The sequence below is a fragment of the Xenopus tropicalis genome, chromosome 5 (assembly GCF_000004195.4).
Source record: "Xenopus tropicalis strain Nigerian chromosome 5, UCB_Xtro_10.0, whole genome shotgun sequence".
NCBI classification, from domain to species: Eukaryota; Metazoa; Chordata; class Amphibia; order Anura; family Pipidae; genus Xenopus; species Xenopus tropicalis.
This window is the reverse complement of record NC_030681.2, coordinates 44674846-44690860: the sequence shown is the minus strand read 5'-3', so window position 1 is coordinate 44690860 and position 16015 is coordinate 44674846. Positions and strand designations below refer to the sequence as shown.

At 38.6% G+C, this 16015-nt stretch overlaps 1 protein-coding gene across 4 annotated transcripts in view; it reads right to left on the bottom strand.

Annotated features, from left to right (window-relative positions):
* The window catches only part of plekhg1 (pleckstrin homology and RhoGEF domain containing G1), a 127189-nt gene that overhangs the window by 22676 nt on the left and 88498 nt on the right, over nt 1-16015 (bottom strand). For all 4 annotated transcript variants that reach the window (XM_018094254.2, XM_018094253.2, XM_031901989.1 and 1 more), the window contains 4 exons: nt 9261-9361; nt 7527-7596; nt 2259-2305; nt 1178-1328 (listed from right to left, as the gene is read on the bottom strand). In XM_018094254.2, the coding sequence (XP_017949743.1) occupies nt 1178-1328; nt 2259-2305; nt 7527-7596; nt 9261-9361 (369 nt within the window). The remainder of the gene's footprint in view (nt 1-1177; nt 1329-2258; nt 2306-7526; nt 7597-9260; nt 9362-16015) is intronic.

The following is a 16015-nucleotide window of genomic DNA, read 5'->3' as shown; positions in this document are numbered from 1 at the left end:
CTTGCTTAGATTTAACATGCAGTTCTATTGAATGCTGCACTTCACTTAATAAAAGATGTGTAAAATATGTTTCTTTTAACATTCATAATTGACTGTGGTAAATGTTTTTTAATTGTGCAAGAGGGCTTTGCAAACAGGCCAAAAACTTGGGCCAAAAACAAAAGCTCAGGCCAAAAACAAAGCTTACACAGGTGTAAATAATGATGGCCAACTTGAGAAATAAATGTTAAAACAGAATAGGGGATGTTGGCAAAAACATTCAGCCAATGATAATATGGACACATATAATCAGATCATTTGCCAAATAAATGCAGCCAGAATACACTAGTATAGTAGAAATGTCTAGTACAAGCCCTGATCCATGGTCAGTCCTAAGGAGTAGATCAGCCTGCATGTACAACAAATTCATTGCTGACCTAGAGCCTAAAGGTGGCCATACATGAGCAGATCCGCTCGCTTGGCGATGTCGCCAAGCGAGCGGATCTTCCCCCGATATCCCCACCTACGGGTGGGCGATATCGGGGAGCATTTAGGTAAAAAAATAATAAACCGATCATTTGGCCCTGGGGCCAAACGATCGGATTATGTGGGCGGCAATGGGGCAGTCGGATCGGGGACCGCATCAACGAGCCAATGCGGTCCCCGATCCGACCGGATTTTCTAACCTGGCCGATCGAGATCTGCCCAATTTCAGGCCAGATATCGGTCGGCCAGGCCGCTCTGCTCTCCCCATACACGGGCCGATTAGCTGCCGAATCGGTCCAAGGGACCGATATTGGCAGCTATAGTCGGCCCGTGTATGGGGACCTTAAGTTCTATCTTTATGTAAATCCATTGTCTTTATACAAAATAGAATGAAGCTACATCTATATAATTTAAGTTCCACAAGTAGAAATAACTGAATTGCAGTATTCCATGGAACCACTTGTTAGATATTATGTATTGTGCATACACTAATTAAGACTAGCACAAAATAAACTTTCACTTGCCTGAGGTCATAGAACCTCAAAGTAAATATATAAGCATTGGTAGTTTACACTGGCACTTTAACTGCAACATGCTCCTTATTAATCCATCACAATGCAAATCAGTCAGGTTTTTTATTGCATGATTTTATTTTTGGCAAACACATTACAGCATCATGCTTGCCAACATATTCTATCTAAAGAATACTTACATGCAACAGCAAGTGGTACTTAAGGATTCTCTGGACAGGCTTCAAGAGGTAAGATCCTAAGGGAAGAGAATGTTGTAGGACTTCCTGTCGTTCTCTAAAGAATTTGGCCAGTATTTTGTTTCTCATACACTCTGTCAATATAGCAACAGATCTGCAAATATAGAATATTATATTTAACAGTGTGAATTTACAGAAAACATTTACATAGTGAGAGAATATTCTGGTATAGTGCAAATAATATGGGCTGAGATTTAAGGAGGGGTTTCATAGTTAGGGGTCTTGAATGTACGTGTTAAGAGATGAAACTTAATTCAAGATGGAATTTGGAAGGTAGGTAAGTGGATGAGCCTAGAAGCAGTATTTAAGCAGAAAGAGACATACTTAAATGTCTGTATAGAGTAAATTGCAGTAATACAAAGGGGACAAAAGAGTAGGTAAGTGTGCTAAGATTCTAAGTCTAAATTCAGCGCATGGAGTAATACGTGTGACAGGGCTGTGATGAATTAAAGACTACAAGACAGCAAGGGTGCAAGGGTAGTTTTTGGGTGCAAACTACTGACAGCGGTAGATTTATTGTTATCTGTCACTGTGGGTTACTGGGTGAGAGGGGCTTAAATTAGAGAGATTGTCGACAAGTACGGTTGACATTTAGATAATACTAAAAAAGGTAGTCAGATCTATGTGTACACTAAGAAAAGCAGGAGACAAGACAGTCTTGAGCAACACCAACAAAGAAAAGGAATGAGGAGGAAGCAAAGTTACTGATCAAGATTGTAGAAGAAAACAAAGTCTTCAACAGTTTTCATATCCACATTATTCCTTTATTCCTTAATCAACTCAGCTGGAAGGAAATTAAATCTGGTGCTGACCTATTTTTGACTAGGTGACTATAATCCAACTAAAAACACCAAAAAAGGAGGCCTTCACTATCTTGTTCTGTTACTGTTGCCTTGTAAGGAGAAAAACAGTATTATTTTAAGAGGCTCTTAACATTAACTATGAGAACTATGAATTAATACTTGAGTCTACACTCAGATTAAAAAAATTGAAAAGACCATAAATAAAGTTTGTATTCTCTTACCTTGGATAATTAGTACAATACTGTGTGTATATATGGAATTCCTCACTCTGGAATAAATAACAAAATAAAGATTAATACCTCTATTTAAACATCACCTACATCTTTATGAAAAACTATATAAAGACTGTTCATAATGCACATCAACTCCCCATCACATTCGCACACATAAGGTTTTATTTCAATATGCATGAATCCCTACAAATTTAGAATACCAGTACACTTACATATGTGCAGTAGGGTGCAGACGGTTTTAGTAGATGACTATAGTTGACCAGCATAATATTTTTGAGAACAGAAAACATTTTCCCATTTTATTTTATTTATGCCTGCCACTACCCAATTAGTCACTTAGGACATTGGACATTTGGTATTGCTTCTGTTCCTTTAGAAGAGACTCATTCACAAATGATGATTTAGAGCTAGAAATTTTAAAATTACAATTAATCTAGTCTAAAGTCTGCAATTAGTGCACATTGATACCCCAAGTATGTGCATGTAAAGTCAAAGAGCAATGGACAGTTCAGCTGTTTCTTACAGATCAATATCTGATTGTATGTGACCATTAGAAATAAAAAATCTGGGGCCTGATGATCTCCACAAGCATTTGCAGGAGGTCATCTTTATTTCTTATATAGCAGTTCTTACATGCTTACTAAGTCTGTTCTTACCCAGTTTGCTATGAGTAGACTATTCACATCTATTTGGCTCAAAGATATATGTTCATAGATGATTTCCCTTTCCCAGTATGTAAGATATGTATGTGCTGATTCTCTCCCTTCAAAGCATCTGGACTTTGACACCAGAGCATGGAAAGGATTCAATTGACAACCATCTTTTACATTTACAGTTTTTTGGGTTTTTTTTAACCACAGGTATGAAAATACCCCCTTGAAAAGGATGAAATGAAACAACTAAAGCATTAACACGAATAGATTTTAAAAAGAAAATTAAAAGTTTACAGATTAAGTAAATGCTTTGAAGAGGTTTTAACTCTAGTTAATCATTAGTATGATAATCCTGTCAATCTTTCAAGACTTGATCTCTCTTTGCAAGATTACAGGATAATGGTATTGATTGTGTTAAATCAAACAGATAAGCAAGAAAAGGCAATATTAGTTTATTGCACTGCTAATAATAAAATGACTTCTTAAGTGCAAGATACTAGGCACTGTCATAAATTACATTTATCAAAGGGTTCCATTATTCGTTTTATTATTAAACCGAATAGTCATATTACTGATAAAACTGTGGTCAGATTCAGTTGTACATCTTATCAGCAGAAAGCAACCCTGCATGTCTGAGCAAGGGCTCCACTGCTCCATTAAATTATAGTGGCAGGTAAGGCCTTGCCTTACATCCTGTGGTACATGTGTGGAAATTCAGGTAGATGGTGTTTTATTTTTCCCTTTAGGTACTACAATCTGGCCTTACACATTTTACAGTATCTATGAGGCTGTCGGGTCCCCTGATAGATTGGCTACCTGCCTGTTGATCTCACCCACACATATTGTGGCCTATTTTAGAAGTAGGCAACAGAATCTTTTCCATGGCATGTTAGAAATATTTATTTGCCCATAAACAAGCATGTCATTCATACTGTCATTGTATATCATTTTCACAAGTTATAATGACAGTTTCCAACACCTCCTCTACGCTCTTTCACTCTTTTAGACAGGAACCACATCACTCCAGCATTAGTTACATTTAGGGCTCTGGCACACGGGGGAGATTAGTCGCCCGCGATAAAACTCCCTGTTCGCGGGCGACTAATCTCCCCGAGTTGCCTACCCCTGCCATCCCACCGGCGAACATGTAAGTCGCCGGCAGGATGGCAGACGCGGCGGGGCGATTTCCGGAAATCGCCGAAAAAGACTCGCGAGTCTTTTTCGGCGATTTGCGCGAAATCGCGCCGCCGCGTCTGCCATCCCGCCGGCGACTTACATGTTCGCCGGTGGGATGGCAGGGGTAGGCAACTCGGGGAGATTAGTCGCCCGCGAACAGGGAGTTAATCGCGGGCGACTAATCTCCCCCGTGTGCCAGAGCCCTTAGAAGAAACCTCACAGGTTTAAGCCAAACCATTCATGACACTCATTATTGAATATTGCTTTCTGGGTCTTCTGTGTGGCAGCTGAATGCTTTGCAAGACATTGGGCTCAAAAGGCAGTTCTTCCTGAATGAGACTGCCAAGACTCATTATTATTGATGTCCAGTTGTTGTCTTAACCTAAGGTCACAGCAGAATTAAGATGGGACTCTATCCTTAGTTCATGGATTTTGACATCATGAGCATCTGTTAGCCCTCTTGTTAGTGTACAGGGAATGAGGGGCTATATTATAAAAGACACTCAGGGGCATATTTATTATAATGTGTAAGCCAACATCAACTGTGATGTTTAAAACAGACATCTTATTGGTTCGTATGGGTAACTACACCTGGCCAAACTTTATTCCTTTACTGCTGGGGTCCCCAACCTTACTTACCTGTGAGCCACATTTAGATATAAAAAGAGTTCAGGGGCAACAAAAGCATGAAAAATGCTCCTGGGGGACTCCAAGTACAGGCTGTGATGCCTATTTGGTAGCCCCTATTTTGAATGGCAGCCTACAGGAGGCCCTACATGGTTTTTATGAAATTAAAACTTGCCTCAAAGCCAGAAATTCAAAAATAAGCACCTGCTTTGAGGTCACTGGGAGCAACATTTAAGGGGTTTGAAGAACATGTTGTTCCTGAGCCACTGTTGGGAATCACTGCTTTACTGCATATTGGGGTATGTATGAGTAAAAGGGTTGAAACTGATCATGCACTTGGCTTGGACAAAATAGGCACTATATTACATACATCAGGCAATACATATACCCAGATTTATGAAAAGCAATTTTTTTTTGCCGTTTTGGACCTTTTTAAGTGGGAGAAACTGAGAGAATTAAAACCATAATAGCTACTGAGGAAGTGGCATGAAGCCATGAAATGTGTAAAGAGCATGCTGTATTGTTTTTCCAGTGATTGTAATAGTTTGTCCTATCCAACATGACATTCCAGCACCTTTAAGCTAACCCACAGCACACAATCTAAATTGAGAGCTCCATGAGCTAAGTAATCAGAGCTAAACACCAGTGTATTAGGGTGCAGAGAAAGCAGATGAATCCCTATCACTTCCTGTCTGCAGGTGAACTTCTAAATGTGCAATAGGTAGCATCAACTGACACTGGTTTCAGTCTGAAGATCACAAAATCTCAGTAATAGCTGGCCACGTGCCATATGGGCAGATTGTCACCTAATGACCAATTTAGCAGATTAACTCACTCTTTTTTTAGCCAAGCAACATTATCTCACAGACATGGTATATTCAATAAAGCAGTCACATCTGGCTCTTAGTAAAAGAAAAAAGGAAAGGAAATGCAGGTATTTTGTACAGTACACTGTGCTTTGTATCATTAATATAAGCTGGCATGAATAAATAATCTCTCATGTTGCTAGCAAAGGGAATGCCCAACTTTTCACACACTGAAAATTACATACAATATGCAACACATCTTGCCTACAAAACAAGAACAAATGGGATTAAAACTAACTTTCAGTGGAACATTTACTATACTGTATATTGTTAGGGTTGCCACCAGGCCTGGCTGGTAATAATCTTGCTTGATTCCAATGCTATTAATAATTTTTATCAAATATGAACTGGGCTTTAGCCAAGATGAGTTGCCGTCATACGGAAAGATCCCTTATCTGGAAAACCCCAGGTCCCAAGCATTCTGGATAACAGGTCCCATACCTGTATTCTGAAACTTTGGACAACTGTTTCATACTGAATGACCCCTAGCTGTATTACTGTATAACAATAAAAGCACATTAATGATCACCCCCTGAATACATGGATCACAAGGGAGCAGTGCCCACTGTAATCTCCAGGTCAGGTCACCTCTGTTATTTCCTTTAACTCTATGGGGCCGGTACGTCAAGCTATAATGTTATTTTTGAATTCATAAAGGCTCACTTAAAGGAAACATAAGAAAATGTAATTTTGAGCAACTTTCCAGTATTTGAAAATTAAACATTTTCAGTGATTTTGGACTTATTTGTAAAAGCAGTATTTTATTCTGTCACTTATTTGCAGTCTTCAACAGACCAGTAAGGTAGCAAAGTGTTTTGCAGTAATGGCTGGAGGAGAGTTGGTTTTCGCTACATTGTTTCAAGAGCAAGGACCAGCAGTGCATAAAGGGATAAACAAACAATACTTTTAATTGCAATTACACTTACAAATAACTTACAAGCTACTGAAAATGTGTAATTCATGTTGACTAGAAAGCTACATGTTTTCATTGTAGAAAAAAATTTAAAAGAAAAAAAAAGAAAAATGGGTGGAGTTCCCTTTTAAACAATAATATTGATTGTATTCAAGCCCTTCTACTTCTTTCCTTGCAGAGGTGAACAATGTAGATATAGGGAACAGATTAGGTTGCTTAGGTGAAGCATTGGATTGTGCTTGTGTGTATACTATCAAACAGGCATTTCAGATGACAAATACTGCCTGTTGTGTAACTTACTCAATGCAATTATATGTAACTATGGATTTGCCGTTATTATGAACAAACTTGCATTTCAGCTACACTTTATTGGCATATATTCAACAAAATCTTTTCTTGAATAAAGTGTACACAGGTGAGAGAGAGAATGCACACTGAGCCAGTAAACAGGGAGTGTCCCAAAGCTCATAAATACTGCCAGAAGCCTTAATCTTGGTTTCATATTTAACATGCTTAACCCACATAGAAATACATTTCAACAGATCCATTTTTTAAAATAGATTTGCATCTGAGGTCTAAACTGGCTACTGATCCCATGCTCTAAGTTACATGTGCCGCTGCAGCCCTCCTGCAATATCAGCAGTGAGGTCAAAGGAACTCATGCAAATGATTGCAGCACTCGCTGGGAACAGAATAAGTAGCCCTTCTCTGAAAAGTACAGGCAACATGTGTGACTACCGTACTGGTTCATATAACTTTGTCATACAAAAGGCATTACAGTTCTGAACCAGACACATGCAGAGTATTCTTATTTTTATTTACTTTAGCCAGCTATTGGCAAACAATATGGCAGATACTACTCATATGGTACTAGTCATTCAGCGGAGGCAGTAGCAAAATTGGCCCCAGAGCACATATGTTTTATTTATGAGAGTCTGTATAATCTATACCACTTCTAAGCAAAAAGACCAGAGCGATAAGATTAGCGGACAACTTATTTACTAGTGCATTAATCTCTTACCTTTGACACAAAGCATTCGGCTATTGCAACAGGATCATTATCACAATTTTCCAGTTCTTGAAGAAGTTCACTACAAGGGCACAAAACAGCAGTCTAAGTATCATATAGATGAAAAATACAAAATGTAGATACACTGTATATTCGATTACTGCTATTGTATTTAAAGTCTGCGTAATGAGTACAACAAAAGCTAATATTTCTGCATTTCATTTCCCACTCTTGGCCTCATATTGTCCATTAAATTAACAGGACAGCAATACTAAGGCTAAGGTTCAGCCACCTACAAGAACTTTATGAGACAAACGTATATTTTATGCAATGGAAATTTGTCTCTATAGCCCACCCTAATCTCAGTCCCAGCACAACAACAGGACACAAAGGGAGTGAGGGGTGGTTCATGACATGGATACAAGTTGGTGAAATCGCCAAATAGTGGCGATTGTCAGTGTACAGACCAATAAATGATACCTTGGAGATATGAAGGATAATTAACTATCGTCCCCTATTCAAGTGCAAGAAAGAAGTGCATATTTGCCTTTAAGACTATGAGGCTACTGTCTTATGGGGAGGTCAGTCATTACTTCCAATTATGCAAGATAAGCTAGTTAAAATTAAATGCTGTGCAAGTCTAGAGGTACAGATGGAACATTACATTTATTACATACATGGAACATTACATATACCACTTTCTCTCTACAATTCTTACAGTTAATTGCAGGGATGGACCAAGCAGACCGGGCACCCTGAAACGCGGTTGGCCACCCTGCACCTATCCACCCTACCCTTGTGCGTGTGCACGCATGCGCAGTTGCGGGGGAGGGAGTCATTGCCAACCGGAGGGGGCAAGAGAAGGGAGCGCAGGCTAGGGATAGGCAGAAGAGGTTCCTGCCTGGCACCCCACTATCGTTGCATTCTAGGCAGGTTCCTCTTCTGCCTACCCCTAGTCATGGCCCTGGTTAATTGAGACATAGAAGGCCAGAATTGCATAAGTGCTTGAGTACCAGTGAGGGAATGACAAATATACTTGGGGTGTATAAATGTTATTTTAAACAGAACAGTTTGGTAAAATAATAAGGCTCTATAGCAGAAAAGTAGTCCTGTGGCATAAAAGCTATAATCCTGAAAAAGATGCCTCAGTGGTACTTTGCTGATGCTTTGGTCCTGGCAGATCCATTTTGTATTCGCCATTCTGGTGTATGCTCTGTCCCTGCTGTACTGCCATAGTTTGTCATCTGACAGCAGCTGGGTGTGGCTTCTGGGACCCAGACTATCAGCCAAGCTCTATGTCCAGAACACAGTTACCTTTATATTTTAGGGGTGCTGTACGTGTGAGCCTTTTACCATGAATATATATACTATAAAGGCAATATTAGCTTAGGGCTTTAACTGATCTTTAACATAAGTAGCATCCTTATTTCCAGTACTGTCAAGTGAAATAGAATATTTTTTAAAGAAACAATAATGCAGTTCCTTTCAGTGTTCACATTCCCACAAAGATGGCAGAACCCAAGCTTTCCTTTACTGATCAAAGCATCCTTCATACATAAAACTGTCATGCTATTACCATATGCCTGTATTACTTATTGTAATTTGGTGATAAAGCAATGTAGATTTTATAATGTAACCTACAACTAAACTGCATTAAGATGCCTAAAGCGTTTAGTCTGTTTGTTGAATACATTTCCTCTCAAACTATGAAACTGATTTTTTTTCTTAAAAGAAATATCATCTTACCTATTGAAATGGTAGATATCGCATATATTGCCAAAGAGAGCTGACCGTTCTTCTGTCCCTAGGGAAAGTCTTGATTGGTCAGAAATGCAATTGAGATAATCCTGTGTACAAAAAGAAAAAGTACCATTAAAACTCCATAGCCCTACTGGAAAATGAAACTGAGCTACTGTTAACAGTGCAAGATAAATCCATTATATCAATTTCAGGGCATTATTTCAGCAAGCCTTTCACTGGTCTCATTGTGGATAAACAGTAAACCCATTATGAAAGGTAACAATAGTTATCTGTTCAACACAACCTAGAAGACAGTGAGGACAACCATGTTAGACAGACAGAGAGGTGAATATTTTTTTATGGACACAGAAATGTATTCATATTTCATAGTGATACTATGCCCCATGTTTGTTCTCTCAAAATAATCTTTACACTAACTCATAAGCCTAACCAAAGCTTGCCATACACAGGCCAATATAAACGTCCAACCTAGGACCTTCTTGATATCCTGTCTGATCAAAGATACCAGATATCTATTGGGCAGGTTTAGAAATCGAACTGGTTCATGTTGTCTTCTCTGGACAGGTCTGCATAGGCTTGCCTGGGGCCCAAATAACTGTATCATGCTTGTTTGGCTAAGCATGATGATGGCCAAATCAGACAGAGATCGGATTGTATGGTGACCTAATCAAATGAGTGTATCTTTATGTGTGTGCTCAAGTTTAAAACTATTGCCTTTTAGTTGTAAGTAACTGGTGTTATCAGCATCCATTTAATCCAGGGTCATTAATATGGCATCTGTGTGCATTTGGTAAAGATTTAACTGTTGTAAGGTTAGTAGCTAATAGGCGAGTATAGCTAATGATGTGAGTATAGGTGCATAGTACTAACATGCATTAGTTCTAGTCACCTGTTTAATGTCATAGTGAAAGCACTGTTTCACTACTGAGGCCGGTGTGGGAAAGAATGGAACTTGCACTTTCCAGATGTACCAAAATCTTCAAATTTTCCTTAGGAAACAAAATATACCTTCACACCTGGGGGGCACTGGGCTCTACACAACCTCCTCCATTGATCACAGGTCTTTACTCAAGTTATTTATGTTAAGCAAGTCAAAAGGCATCCCTTCAGGGCAGGTGAAAGGCCCAACAGATGACCTGACATGTATCTGAATCTCATTCTGAACAGAGGCTTACGACAGAAGATTAATAGGCAAAGTGAAAGATGCTTTTTCAGTAAACCATCCTAATGCTCAATGCTCATTCACAAAACAAACCCACATATCTTTTTCAAAATACACAAAGAGCCTGCGGATCATATAAACTCTCATTTGTTTTACTGTCAGGCTGTAGACTACACAAGCTTTTTATTTCCTACAATATTTATCTCAACTGGTGTAGTGTTTAGAAAGCAAATATAGCATTGAAATTAATAGATCCTGTATGACTTTACATGCACAGAATGCCATGGCACAAATAAGTTCAATTATACAGACCACTGTTGGCCAGTAACCTCCCCCCACATATGCCAAATGGAGTAATAAGCCAATAATCAACTATGAAGAGAACACCGGCAATGTGATGGAATTGTAGAGTTCCTAAAACTCTACTGACCATGTACTAAGTGGCACCATATAAATAAAAATATACACACACTCACACAAATAGTCTGTAGTGTACCTACGTTCATTTCTAAAATAACTGTATATGGCTATTCTAAATAGTTATATGAGGTTTCTATTTCAATAACAAATACATCTGAATAGTTTGTAATAGACTGAGTAGTTACTGGCCACCACTTATATCCAGAGTTGGACTGGGGGGGACCAGGGACCCCCATTCTGGTTGTGAAGTCATCCACACACCAATGCAACACCCTCTTATTCCTCCTCCCTCGTGTATGTTTTACTTCTCTCCTTTGTAGCGGCTATTGGGGAGAGGTCAGGGGGATCAACCTGCTGCTGGCCCATTTAATTATCATCATACATTTAAAAAAACCTTATAAATGTGAACACCATACTGTTTATTAATGTGTGAGGCGGACTGTTGCTAAAACTTATGCCATAAATTTACACTGCCTTAGATCCGGCATAACTCAGTTCCAGTCAATGGAACAAATTCAGGTGGCAAAGAAACTTTGGTGATAAAATCTGTGCAACACCAGCAACCTGTGAAATCAGCACAACGGGGCTTCTTAAAAAAACATTTCATTCACCTTTAGCTAAAATTTAGGGAGGTAAAGCCCTTGATGTTATACAAACAACTGTCTTGCATTTTCAAATAAATCTTGAGATTCAGCTATGTTTGTACATTATATGAAATATTTCCATTGTAGAGGGGGGATAGTTGGTGTCAGTAACAAGTGAAATATGTTGAATCCTAATACATAGCAGCTAATATGCATTCTTGAAGAAATGGACTGTAGACATTGGTGTAATTACTGTAACAAAGCATCTAATTTGCAGTTCTTTCCCAGAAGCCCTTAACCTAAATGTTAACCTAATGTTAAAGGCAAGTGAATATCCCAGCCTCATATAGAGTAGTATGTTATTTCAGATAAACTGGTTAATCCTCAAACCCTGTTGGTAACAGCTCTAGAAACAGATGTGGGGGAACACCTGTTTCAGACTGATTTGCTGCACCCCAGGGCAAACACAACTGGAACAGTTTCATATACCATCAAGGACCATAAATATTTTTGAGAAAAGGGTGAAAAGCCATGTATTGGCATTGGAATACTTTCAAACAGGATAAAGGTAACAAGGTAAAAGATTTTTGTTTAATCAGGAATTCTGTTGTATGTGATACAATTAAAAGTATAAAAGTAGAAAATGCCATTCTAAAACAATTTGCAGTTGGTCTTTATTTTTTATTTGCACATTTTTGAACTATTTAGATCAGCAGTTCTCCAATTTCAGAAGCTATCTGGTAGCTAGGGTCCACTTTAACCTAGCAACGAGGCAGTGGTTTGAAAGAGATACAGGAATTTGAAAAGTAGAGGGCCTGAATCAAGAGATAAGTATTAAATATTAGTAATAACAATAAAATTGCAGCGTCAGACACAATACTTTGGCTTCTGGGGTCAATGACAACTATATGAAGAGAGTCAAAAGAAGAAGGTGAACACCCCTTTAAATCATTTTCATTGTGTACTCAGAACTAATATTCCTTCTTAAAGGAACAGTAACACAAAAAAATGAAGGTGTTTTAAAGTAATTAAAATATAATGTACAGTTGCCCTGCGCTGGTAAAACTGGTAAGTTTGCAACAGAAATGCTACTATAGTTTATATAAATGAGCTGCTATGTCAACACGGTGGCAGCCATTGAAGCTGGGAAAAAGGAGAAAAGGCACAGGCACATAGCAGATAACAGATAAGCTTTGTAGAATATAATGGGGTTTTATCTGTTATCTGCTAAGTAACCTGTGCCTTTTCTCCTGTAAATGGCTGCCCCCCGTGGTTACACAGAAGCTTTATTATATAAACTATAGTAGTCTTTCTAAGGAAAACACACCAGTTGTACCAGTACAGGGCAGCATTACATTATATAGTAATTACTTTTATACACTTTCATTTTTTGGTGTTACTGTCCCTTTAAATGCACCTTGTAGACTTTCTTGTTGCACATTATATAATAGTGTTACAGCTGAATTAATAATATAAGTACAAGTATAACTTTTTATTACAGAAATGCAGGTGTAACTGCCATAAAGTAGGCGATGTGGCTCTCACTAGAAGGCATGCCTTGAGGCAGGTAGGTGGTGGGAAGATTAGCTCCAGCCAAGGCACAAATGATACCCTGCCAGGCTTGCTCGAATTAGCTATTGTCTGCAATATCACTGTAGCTTGTTGTGTCTGAAATGTGCTTGTGTGCAAGGCACCACAAAGAGCAATTTGTCACACTGCCGACATTTAATCACTATGGGAAAGTCACTCTGGGCTTAGAAACAAAATTAAAGGCAATATTTCAAAATAAAATGAGAAGCAAAACAATTGTTTGACACCTGATGGAAGAGCGGTGTAGACTCTATCCTTAGGGTGGATAAAACATCTGGATTATCTCAAGTTTCACGCTGCAAATGGCACATTTAACAGTTTAGGTGATGATTTTAATAATGCAATCTCCAACCAATGAACTTCTATTTTCTATTCACACACAGTACATACAGTATGACTACTACCAGTGTTCCACTCTGAAAATAAAAATAAAGAAACATGTTGGAAGAAGAGCATTGTTTGAAGATATAGTAGTCTGTATATAGTAGTCTGTAGTACTGAACCCACAATCTTGGCAGTTGTAACATGAGAAATGAGTAACTCTGACCTGCAAATTTCCAAGGCTACTGAACAAAGCAGTTACTTTACTATGTAAATGTAAGGACTCATAAGCTTATATAATAATATATATATATATATATATAATATATATATAATATAATATGCCCTTATGGCTTTAAACCCTACACTTCCTTATATTACTGTTACCAGGCAGCCTATATGTTGCCATTTCTGTATCTACAGATTTCTGTATCATTGGCCCATAAATCTTATGACCACTTCCTGACACACTTTAATATAGTGCTTGGTTAGGGGTGGTCCTTTCTCTTTGGCCTTCCTCTCTTGACCCAGGTGAATGTGCTGTAGGGAGCCTAGGATCAACACAGGCCAGAAGCATCTAGTCCTAGAGAAGGTCAATCTCTCTAGCAAAAGTCAGGGAGCAGGGACCCTGTGAATGAGGAGTAATAAGAGTAGGTTAATTCATTGATAGCACTTTATAGGAAAGTGAGATAGTTAGTCTTAGTTAGTAAGAATAGCTATTTTGTGCTCCAACCAGGAGAGACAGCAGGGAGTAGTCTCTTAAAAGGCTCTGCTGCCTTAGTGAACAGAACGCAGTAGTGACATGGGTATTGGGGTTAGACTTAATCTCCCTGATCAAGTCTGCCTTTGGGATCTGGGCCATTTAAAGTGGAAACAATAATCTACTTGCCCCTCTACTGCCTACTTGAGCCTTTTTGATACCTGCTATTCCATCTGCATTTGTGAGTACTGACTACCCTGCACTGCCCATTGTCTTGGACAATAAAAGTTGGCAGTTCCAGTTTGCTGCAAAAGAACTCATGGCGTCCTTTTCTAGCACTAGTTTACATTTGGCAGTGGGAGGTGTAGTTTAACACCATTCCAGTATACTCCTCCACATAATGGAGGCCCGTCTTGTGGAAAGAATCCAATGTACCCCATGCTGTATCACTAGCTGGACATTTGTCTAATTACAGCCAAAAAGGGGTTACACAGAGTAATATGTTCTCCAAGAAGTGATTGTAGTATTGACATAATTGCTATAATGTTGCTCTAATATGCCCCTTCCCCCCCCCCCCCCCCCATGAATAACTCCTGCAATTCCAGTATATTCATGACCACATTAAAGGAATACAACACAATTTTAAAATCTCACTGTGCTATTGCTTGGACAGGATAGCCTGAGGATTGACTTTTTCCCCCCAAATCACAATTTTTAGGGTTACAGCCAGTAGCACAGGAGAAGCAGCCTCTGCTCATATCTCTGCCTACTTGTTAGGGCACTGCCTAACGGAGTGGATTCTCGCCCTAAGTGATAATCTGCTCTGGGTGCATGCACATCAGTAAGGTTATTAGAACATAGGGACGGATTTTCAGCCAGGCCAAGAACCTGTCCCACGTGCTGGTGCCCTTTAACCTCCTGGAAATTGCATATATACTGAACTACACAGTCAAGCATTTCACATTAAATTACCCCAAGGTTTGGAATCTGTTAAGGGCCTTATAGATGACGTTATCTACATCTCAAGAGATTTGTGACAATCACCTCAGATAACAGACAGACAAATAGCTTTTTGTAAATGTCACTGGGTCATTTCATATGACCCCACCCTTCATTTCCACAACCTCCCAGGATACTGTCACTCATGTACCCAGTCAAAAGTTCACTATCTACATTACAGTTTTTTTTTTTCCCCACTTTGCCTTCCACGAGCACTACAGGCCATGCTTTTTTGTCCCTTAATGTTCTTTTACTTCTTTCCAGGGTCTCGGTAAACGACCCCTTATTAATTATAACATGCCACCATATTCCACAGTGAATTATGAAGATTATACATCATTCACTTCTTACAGTCTATGGTCTCTATCACATTCACACATACTATGGTCTGTTTTACTAGGAGCCCTGCATTTTATTTTATTTCAGAAGCAGAGGATTTGCAGCTATTATATAGTGAATAAAGTACCCCCTATTGTAAAATGTTCTATGACCATTATACAGGTAATGGAACTCCAAGGTGACTTCTAATATCCTCATATTTTACAACAGGGGATACTAAAACTTGTATATTATAATAAATAAAGTGAGTCAAGTGACAGAAATTACATCACTAAGCTCTGATTATAACTGATGACATCACTAAGCACTGTTTATAATGAAATAATTTACAGTTTGGTCCCTTAGGGAAATGACCAAACTGTATATTACTGTATATTGCTATCGCTGCCAATTTGTGGCATGTAGATATTAAATAACTGCTCTTTCTACTAAAAGATAAGGTTTTTTTTTTGTAATTTTACCCGGTCATATACGCTGACAAAAACATCTTTGATTTCTGGTTTACTAAATACTTTATTATTAAGAAAAAGTATTCTCAAAAATATTCTGTCAAAGCATGAAGCCAACATTCCCATAGGAAGACATGATCTAAATGGCTGTTTCAATCTTTGGTTATTTTATATGC